The sequence below is a fragment of the Pocillopora verrucosa genome, chromosome 8 (assembly GCF_036669915.1).
Source record: "Pocillopora verrucosa isolate sample1 chromosome 8, ASM3666991v2, whole genome shotgun sequence".
Lineage (NCBI taxonomy): Eukaryota > Metazoa > Cnidaria > Anthozoa > Scleractinia > Pocilloporidae > Pocillopora > Pocillopora verrucosa.
Window position 1 is genome coordinate 3,810,623 of NC_089319.1, and position 10,400 is coordinate 3,821,022.

At 34.6% G+C, this 10,400-nt stretch overlaps 1 protein-coding gene across 1 annotated transcript in view; it reads right to left on the reverse strand.

Annotated features, from left to right (window-relative positions):
• The window catches only part of LOC131791001 (NACHT, LRR and PYD domains-containing protein 4-like), a 69,840-nt gene extending 62,224 nt beyond the window's left edge, over nucleotides 1–7,616 (reverse strand). Inside the window, exons 1-7 of the mRNA XM_066170779.1 lie at nucleotides 7,450–7,616; nucleotides 6,598–6,624; nucleotides 5,143–6,298; nucleotides 2,187–2,270; nucleotides 1,741–1,830; nucleotides 715–798; nucleotides 275–364 (exon numbers count right to left, since the gene is read on the reverse strand). Of these exons, the coding sequence (XP_066026876.1) occupies nucleotides 275–364; nucleotides 715–798; nucleotides 1,741–1,830; nucleotides 2,187–2,270; nucleotides 5,143–6,298; nucleotides 6,598–6,615 (1,522 nt within the window). The 5' untranslated portion in view covers nucleotides 6,616–6,624; nucleotides 7,450–7,616. The remainder of the gene's footprint in view (nucleotides 1–274; nucleotides 365–714; nucleotides 799–1,740; nucleotides 1,831–2,186; nucleotides 2,271–5,142; nucleotides 6,299–6,597; nucleotides 6,625–7,449) is intronic.
• Between the last annotated feature and the right edge of the window lie 2,784 nt (nucleotides 7,617–10,400).

Below are 10,400 nucleotides of genomic sequence, written 5' to 3' on the forward strand. Positions count from 1 at the left end.
CCGTCTACTGCCACTGATCTAAACATAAATAAATAAATTGGCTTTTAATTCCTCTCAAATTAATCTTTTTAATGAAGAACTGAAAGTATTTCAAATAATTGTCAGTTTAGTTTTACCCTTCAGACCCTAGCAACCTTAAATGTTTAATCCCAAAAGCACACTTGTTTACACTTGACATCATGGCTAAACACACTGAACATATTCACTTAAGAAATTAATTCAAACTGAGCTTCCTCTCCACCTTTCCTTGGCTTCAAGGTCTCTTTTCACTCACCTTTCTTTTCCCGAAGTTTCACAGTGCTCTGCCTTACTTCCTGTTTTCTTTTGTGATCAGAAGTGGACAGTAAGGTGGTGGGTGAAGTACCTAAGAGGAAAAGTACAAAGAGCAATTCATTGTGTTACTTTTAATCGCAACACGAAAACAGGTCAAATCAACATGCGATTAACTGACATACCGTGTCACTATCAGTTGTTTGAGTCATAATTTAAGATCAACGTTGAAAACACCCAGTTTATCATTATATACTGTTTCTGTCACCAACCCCAGCCTTTACCATCTTACTATATTTCCTTATAGCAAAACACAGAGAGAGGGAAAACTAAATTGGGCATAATTGACTTTAAAAAAAACATTTTTAATGAGAACTAAATGTATTTAAGTATTCTAAGATTAGTTTTACCATGAAATTTAATTTAACAGCATCATTTATTCACCTTTCATTCTTTGGAGTTTCATAGGTGGCTCTTCTAGTTCTTCTTCAGGATCAAAGGTGGAAGATCCAGGAAGAGGCAACATGCCTAAAAATAAAGTTATACAGAGAGATATTAACATTTCTACTGATAAATAGTTAGAAACAAGCATACCAACTTGTAGTAAGAGATAGATTTAAAAAAGGTGCTCAAAACATCTATTTGATATTCACATATGTATCTCATGTATATTGTCTTAACCCTTTACATCCACACTGCTCCTTATACATTTCCTAGTGTGCTGAAAAGGTGAATTTGTTTGCCAATGAAGTTTCTTTCCCTGTTGACCATGTCCATTATTCTCATCACCTTAATGCGTGATTCAGGAGTGATATTGTAGGGAGAAATTAGATGCTGGTCACTCTTAGGGTTTATTCCACAAACCAACTCAAATTCCTTTCACATAAGAAGAGAATCAGGCACAATCATATCTGGAATAATTTACAATTTTTTACAGCAATATATGTATTCATGGGGTTACTTTTCTTTGAGAAATAATAATTAACACAGCAAACCAACATGTGACCATATGTATTTAATTAGTGCATGAGATTTATCCAAAATACATCACCAATGTCAGTTTTTCAATACATAGTTTATGATTAAGGTTAGGTAAAAACCTTCATTATACTATTTTTATACTATTATGATTAAGATTATGGTTATAATTATTGTTAATATCATTTTATTACTATCAAAACTGTTTTACCATCTCCAGCAACTGATCTTAACATTCCTTGAGCGAAAAATAAATTGGGCTTTAATTTCTTTCAAATGAATCTTTTTGATGAAGAACTGAAAGTATTTCAAATAATTGTCAGTGCAGTTTTACCCTACAGACACTAGCAACCTTAAATGTTTAATCCCAAAAGCACACTTCTTTACACTTGACATCATAGCTGAACACACTGAACATATTCACTTTAGAAATTAATACAAACTGAGCTTCCTCTTCACCTTTCCTTGGCTTCAAGGTCTCTTTTCACTCACCTTTCTTTTCCTGAAGTTTCACAGTGCTGTGCCTTACTTCCAGTTTTCTTTTGTGACCAGAAGTGGACAGTAAGGTGGAGGGTGAAGTACCTGAGAGGAAAAGTACAAAGAGCAATTCATGGTGTTACTTTCAATAGCAACATGAAAACTGGTCAAATCAACATGCAATTAACTGACATACCGTGTCACTATGTCACTATAGGTTGTTTGAATCATAATTTAAGATCAACATTGGAAACACCCAGTTTATCATTATATGCTGTTTCACCAACCCCAGCCTCGACCATCTTAATATATTTCTTTATAGAAAAACACAGAGTGAGGAAAAACTAAATTGGGCATAATTGCCTTTAAAAAAAACATTTTTAAAGAGAATTAAATGTACTTAAAAGTATTCTTAGATTAGTTTTACCATGAAATTCAATTTAACAGCATCATTTATTCACCTTCCATTCTCTGGAGTTTCAAATGTGGCTCTTCTAGTTGTTCTTCAGGATCAAAGGTGGAAGATCCAGGAAGAGGCAACATGCCTAAAAATAAAGTTATACAGAGAGATATTAGCATTTCTACTGATAAATAGTTAAAAACAAGCATACCAACTTGTAGTAAGAGATAGATTTAAAAAAGGTGCTCAAAACATCTATTTGATATTCACATATATATCTCATGTATATTGTTTTAACCCTTTATATCCTAACATCAGTCTGCATACTCTCCACACTGCTCCTTATACATTTCCTAGTGTGCTGAAAAGGAGAATTTGTTTGCCAATCAAAAGTTTCCTTCTCTGTTGACCATGTCCTTTATTCTCATCGCCTTAATGTGTGATTCAGTAGTGATATTGTAGGGAGAAATTAGATGCTGGTCACTCTTAGGGTTTATTCCGCAAACCAACTCAAATTCCTTTCACATAAGTAGAGAATCAGGCACAATCATATCTGGAATAATTTTCATTATAATTTTTACATTATTTACAGCAATACATGTATTCATGGTGTTACTTTTATTTGAGAAAATAATTAACACAGCAAACCAACATGTGACCATCTGTATATAAGTGCATGAAATTTATCCAAAATACGTCACCAATGTCAGTTTTTCAATACAAAATTTATAGTTAAGGTTGGAAAAAACCTTCATTATACTGTTATTGTACTATTCTTATAATTATGATAATAGGTGTTGCGTGATGAGACCAAATAACAGTTGCAAAAGAGACCACGCTTACTGCTGTTCCTCTAACAGAGAAGAAATTAAACTTATTTGTCAACAGTTAGTGACTCCAAAAATAGAATTCCACCAAATTTTACTGGGAAAAGCATACAGAAACTCTGTTGTATCTCCAATAAAACTTAACCAAAGATATATTGCAGTCTCAGATAAGTGAAGATACAACCACCAAGAGAAATGGATAATATTTCAAAGAGGGCTCCTTGATTGGTTGTTGCCTATCTGGACTTTGCTGTCTGTGTGTGAAATACGTGATAAAATGCAGGTTGTTTACAAGGAATTGACATGCGACATGGGAGAATTGTGTGGAAAGTTCACAATCAGATGCATTTAGTTCCATATCAATTTTTTTCAGTGGGATTGGACAATGCAGTACAATATCAACTGCAATATCAATATCAAATGCAATACAATATCAACAGGTAAGTGATGAAAATAAAGAAAAATATCAATTTGGGGATAATTATTTGATCCAATACTAAATTCTCTGCACAAACATTATAAGAATTGTATGGTTGACAGTAAGGAGAATTACAAATCTGATTTGGGAGTTAAGGGGTTAAGGGCAATTCCATGTTACAGACTTTACATTCAGAGATCAATTTTTTGGAAACTAATTTCCTTAACAAACTTATTTTGCATAGTTTTTAATTAATAATTCAAACATTCCTCACAGGGTAATTGACTATCAGCAGAGGAAAAATTTTCCTTTCTTTAACAAAGGCTGCCAATATTTTTGTGTGAAACTCTGTTACGGACATTACAAAAAAAATCAACCTACAATTTATTCAATGTGTTCACTTGACATCTACTTTCCTGTGAGTTAACTATTTAGACAAATATCATTTCATAATAATAAGAACAAAGCTGCTTCATAGCTCTTTAAAATCTAGTTATATCAATTCCTTTATTCTGTAATTATATTTTCAGCTTGTGGTTAAAACATTACACAATTTTTGTTATGGACATTACACTGGGAAACTGAATTCGAACTGCATGAATTGACAATTTTCTCTGTAGTATGAGGACAGTCATTATCAGTGCAACGGCCTTTGAAAGTTCAAGTAAGCTACATTTCTGAAACTTTTTTTTAATTTTTATCTTCAGATATTTTAAAAGAAGGTACTGACTATTAACATGATATGTCTTTCATTAAACTTGTTTCACAAATAGACTTAAACTTTTTGAAAATTTATACACCTCATGTCACCATGGTGTTGCAACTGTTGTTATGGTTATTGTTATTAATGTTTAGTTAAAAGCGCTGTAAACTTGGAAGTGATTTTTTGTTCAATTTGAACAAACTGGTTTTCATGAAGTATTTATTTCTTCCAAAAGAATTACTATAATAAAAGTCATTCAGTCATAATGTCCATAATGTAATTTCTGTAATGTTGTGTCCATAATGTAATGTCTGTAACATAAAGAAGGCTTTATTTTTTGCGGTGTTTTTCCGGGATTTTGATAATTTACAGCACTTATTATTATAATAAGTTTTGGCCCCTAAAAACTGGAAAAGGAGCCAAGCTTACAAAAACAGCTGGTTTTTATTTTCAGAGAAAACAAAATAAATTGGTTTTCTTTACAGACATTACGTAATGTCTGTAACAAAATTGTTACTTGCTCTCATTTACGAAGTACATCCATTTTGGAAAAAACACTTATCAGCAAGTTCACCTTTGTATTGAGTTAAAAAAGTTTTGTTCCCCTGGTGAGATTTTGGGAATAAATGTGTCTTAATAAAATCATTTTAAATCTCACAGCATGCCACATATTTTCACACACTTCTCATTTGAAAAAAATAAACAGCAACTCTGCCATTTCCTGCAAAACCAATTTTTAGATTTTTTTTTTTAAACAATTTAGGGTCTCCTCACTCCAAAAGTCCATCATTGGGCTAGATAAGAAATAATTATTTTAAATTTCACCATTTAAGTGGTTCCTAAAATGGAATGGCCCTTAACAACAATGGCTATTACCATTCATGGCCTTGGATTATCAATCTTCCTAAATGTATTTATTTGTAACATTCCATAAGACTACTGCCTTATTGCATTTAGAAACAACTGCTAACCTGTAAATTGAATATTTAACACAGGACACGTTACCTTTATCATTATTTCAAATTTAATTAAAACTTCTGCATTTCCAATGCAAGGTGAGAAAACTTACCACGTGCAAGATTGTACATCTTTTCAACTAGGAAATCACAAGGCTCCGCCCAGCTGAACTTCTGCAAATAGTTTTCACGAAGAATCTTAGCCTCTGCAAGTCGTACGTTCCTTTTTTTCTTACGCACAGCCTTTATTGCTCTGGCCCAGTCTGCAGGATCCTCTGAATCCACTATACACTGTGGCCCAGTAGGCACTTCCCTTAAGGCTTCTGCAATTCCTGAGTTACCACTGACAAGTACAGGAAGACCAGCAGATATGGCTTTAAGAGCGCTCAACCCGAATCCCTCAGTTTTTGAGGGCAATATAGCAATATCCACCATAGAGAATAAGTCGGCTAATGTTTTCCTGTTTTCATCAAAGCTGCAGATAAGTAGCTGATTACGACCAATACCACACTGAAGTAACTTGTGTTTTAATTCATCTTCCTTTCCTCTCTGTTTGGAGGCAAACTTGAGTTGGTAAGGTTCACTCTTCAGGTTAGCAATGGCTTCCGCTGCAATGCCGTATCCCTTGACATCAAAATCTTCACTATCACCACTCTCAATTACCAAGACACTAAATATTCTTCCTTCGTCGCTTGCTTGCTGCACATCTGAAAATTCAGAGAAAATACTGGGCGTCAGATTGAAAACATCTTTTTTTCTCAGTTGGCGCTTATATGCATCAGTCAGCTTGGGGCCAATTGTTACAACTTGATCAGCCATTTCACATAGTTCTTTTTCCATTTGTTGCATTTGTTGACCTTCAGAAATACTTTTGTACATGCCAATTTCTTCAGGGGCAGTAGAGACTACTTGAATCCACTTGCAATTACTGTAATTTGGATTTCTCTTTATGAGTGGAATTTGCTGACCAAGAGCTACTCCATGCCCTAGAACACAATCCATAGCATGGCCATCAGGTACAGAGGCTAGCCAATCAACTGGTTTTGAACCAGGCAGTTTAACTGCTTCAATCAGTTTAACATTGTAACTATCAGCATCTTTCTTATCCTCCTCACTACACTGAGGTAAGAAGACACTGACTTCCACATTGGGATGTTTAGCCATTTGTATTGCTAGCTCTCTGTTGATGGTTGTCAGGTCTCCATAGCTTGAAGTTCTCCATTCAGCACTCAAAAGGGTTACTCTCAGTTTCCTTTCCCCAGTTTCTTTCTGTAAACACAAGAAATTAAATTAGAAGTATGCAAATAATAAAAACTCATTTCATGAATTATTTTACTCTCTTATAAAATTTTTTTATTATATCGATATCTTACTTGGTAAATACAAGTATTATGTAATTATAAAGTTTTGTATCTACAGGCATGTAATTTTTTCCTGAAGTGAGAGAGTTGGTAGGGATGCAATGATAATAGTGAAGTTTCCTTAGAATGAAATGACACCAAAGTACAAGTACAAAAAACAACTCGGTCGCAGCTGTGATTTTCAAAAGCAGTTTTTTGATATCCTACCTTTAATTGTCTCGACATCACAGGAACCTTAAAATAAAAACGAAAACAACATGAATTCCTTTTATTACTTATTCACTAAAAATGCCTTAAATTACTACCGTATTAAATGACAACTTGAAATTACTGTTGCTGGCATATCATCGCATAGATGAGTAATCATATTGCCTTTTTGATCAAGTGAAATTTAATCCACGAAATGTATCATTAAAAAAAAATTCTTCCTCCTGATTAGCAAAGAGAAATGAACTTTTCCGTTTACAATGCAGAGGAGACGTACTTCAGTGCTAAAAAGAGGTTATTTTAAAAGTGCTTAAAATTTGACGAATTGTTTAGCGATTACATGCAGGGTTAATGAACAAATTATTGTGCACGCGATTCCCGTAAATAATTATTAAAAGCTATCATATGGTTTTATCATGAATACTATTTATCAATATGTAATCATCAGATTTTTTTCGTGAAATATGGAATAAATAGGCACTCCTAAATTTGGTCAGACTACAAAATGCATCTGCCTTATGACAAAATCTTTGGCGAAAGACATCCGCGAAGACCCTAGTATACCCAGACAATGTTACACGATTTGGAATTATGGTTCAGTCTACTGTTCGTACATATGCGATGTCGTTTGACTTAAAATCCAAATCAGGGGCTTTTAATTGGTTTACTGAGACATCATTATACCAGAATTAGTCAACTCTATTGTCGCTTACAGTGTTACAGGGAAATTTTTTTGGAGTGTAAACTCGCTGAATTTGAACAGAAATGCGATAAATACATGACAAACTACGAAACACCAGCACTTAGTCGGATAACAAATGTACACGAAATAATACACACAAGTAGTCTTACCTATACGCTGTAAACGGCTATAAACGGAGTCACATTTGCTGCTACAGGAAAGTATTTTGAAACTTAACCGCCAATGTCACGGTGGAAGACAGTGTTGAATCTTTCCTCGCTATATTTCTTGAATGAGTTGGTAACAATCGAATTATCTCAGATCCAAACCAACTGGAGCTTTTTTAGTTGTAAGCGATGAAGCGTTAAGCGGCGACGTGTACAGAATAATAAAGAAATACTATTTTTTTTACATTCCTTTGGTAAGGTGTGGCATGAGAAACAGGTTTACTGATGCTAAAAACTTTTTTCCAGTTCAGATAAACACAATCAAACGTTGATTATGTTATGTGTTCGGGTTAGAGAATGAGATCCTACAAAGGATTGTTGTCGGTGACAATGAATAACGTTTCAACGCCAGAGAGAAAGCTCTTTTTCCAGAACATTCTGGAAATTAAACGAAGCGTGACATTAAGTGGCGATCATAGAACACATTTGCTTAGGCGAAATGAGTTTCTTGTCACAACCTTACGATATCTTGGATTGCTTTATCTATAAAACAATTAATTATGGAAAGTATCCACGTTCTTCTCGCTGGATAAAAGCAAGATCTGAGCGGTGTAATTTCTGGTTAGTTCATTCAACCGCCAAGTGATTTTGCACGGTCAGTCAGATTACAACCATCCAAAGAATTTTTAATAACCTCGGAATAGATTCAATGGGAACATTTGTCTCAATCATATAAACGTAAACAACTGCTCTGATGAAGATATGGGCAAAAAGGTTCACACACTTGGCTTCAATTATTTACCGGATTCCCCGGGTTTTTAATTATTTTTTGGGGCTGACTGTGAACCTGTTGGCTGAATCAGCCATAAATCATTACTCTCTAAAAGAAAAAAAAAATTGTCATTTTGAATTTTTAACGTGTCGCCTAACTCCAGTTTAGCTGCAGGCAAAATTGTGAGAAAATCGGTTCGCAAGGGAAGGCGTTCCTCGTACAGATTTCCCCGTTGGCATTTTTTGACGCGTTAGCCACTCGTTTCCCAAGCTTGCCATTTTCTTCATCTCATCTCTAAAATCCACACCTAATTTTGGACTTGGCTTCGATGTTGTAGTATAATTAAGCCCCGCTTCAATGCCGAGGTCAAGAATTGGTGACATTTGTTCAAAAGTCAGGCTTGAATGCCAAATAATGACTGGATACTCAGGATGTGTTTATAATCTCTTACGCGGCGAAGAGTTAACCCCAGCATAACTTATGCGAGCAGCGTTGAGTTTTAAATGGAAACTTAAATAATTTACCGTCGAGGTTTCCTTTCTCGGACCACGTAAACGTTGATGATTTCACGTTGTTGTTTTGCATAGGACGGATAAGAAATGCAAACAGTTTTAAAACGCACGTGCTGGCTTTTGTTTTGCTATTGTTTGTTTTGCCACGTTCTCGTTACCGTCGCCGTCGTGGTTTGCTAAAAGTCCTTATTATTAATTATAGCCGCAGGAAACTACAGCAATCACATATATAATACTCAGATGATTCTCATCCTAATCACGTCTCAAATTATTTGATTAGGATTTTTTATCACCCCTGACATAAGAAACTAATTATTTTAGGCCTAACTTGCCGCAAAGCAATAAGTTGAACGGACAATTTTGCAATGAATTTGAAAAGAAGATATAGTCAAGGTGTAATCATAACAAAAAAAATTGAAGATGAATTTCATTGGCATACGATTTCATAATGTTAGAAATATTCAAAATGTCGTGCCTCTAAGAATGTATTTACTAAAAGGACCGTGAGCGTGAAACAAGGCAACCAGAGTTTTTCGCCCGGAAACCATTGCTATGAAATGTTCTTAATACTTTTATCAAAAGTCTCGTTAAAGTAATTTATATTTACGTTGTTTTGTACGTGATCAGGAATCTCTGGATTTTGCCCAAAAGTGGGAAAAGCTTCGTATTTGTTTCTTGTTTCAGAGATTTTTCCGGTCAAACGAAATTAAATATGATGTCGAGGAAAATGTAAACGCGTCAAGATTTTAAAGGTGTGACGCTTGCGACGAAAGACGAAACTTCGAGGGGTGTCGCTAGGCGTGTTTTCTAAGTGTCGCTGATGTGGGGATTATTTTACCGGCCGTAGTGAAACCACGAAAACCAAGATGACGATTAACGGTGTTTATTTAGATCACGATCACGATCGTAAACTGAAATTACAATAATATTATAACGAATGCATGAATCTACTTGAATCGGTGCGAAAGGCATGAAAGAAACGCTTTACGTGCCTATGACGATAACGCGATTAAAATAACAACAATTAACGTGAATTAACATAAACAAATCATAAAAGGCTAAATTAAAACTACTCGAGATTCAAAGATCGGCTACACGATGACCATTTGCGGCTGATTAACAGCCCAAAGACTAAAATGTGGGCGTTGCTGTGTGAGCGTCTAGTTATTTCAAATTCTCCTTTGATTTCAAGATAATTAGTTGTACTATTGTACAACACAGTACATATGTGCGCTATCACCCAAGGTAAAAAACTAAACTTAAACACATTGAAATAAAACTAACAAAATCACTTACATATCGGTCCTGCTTGTGCCAAAGGTTTGGAACGAAAGAACGAAGGTACTGCTGTTCAAGGCGAAATCTTGCGAAACTCTGGCTTAAAGGGACGCTAACTTAGCTTTTATTTGCGTGTGGTGACGCTGAAAGATCCGATTACAAACCAATAGGAAAAAGATAAACATTGTAACTACGATCGTAACTAGGCACACAAAGTAATTGTTAATTGATCTAAAAAAAAAAAACTGTTCTTTTGTTCAATATCCTTAACAAAAGGAAAGAGGAAATCGTCATATAAAAGAGTGAAGAAACTAACGAAAAAGTATGAGTAAAATTAGTGAACTTGCCGTGTGTTTTTTATTGACTAAATTTTGTAACAAAAAAATGACCGA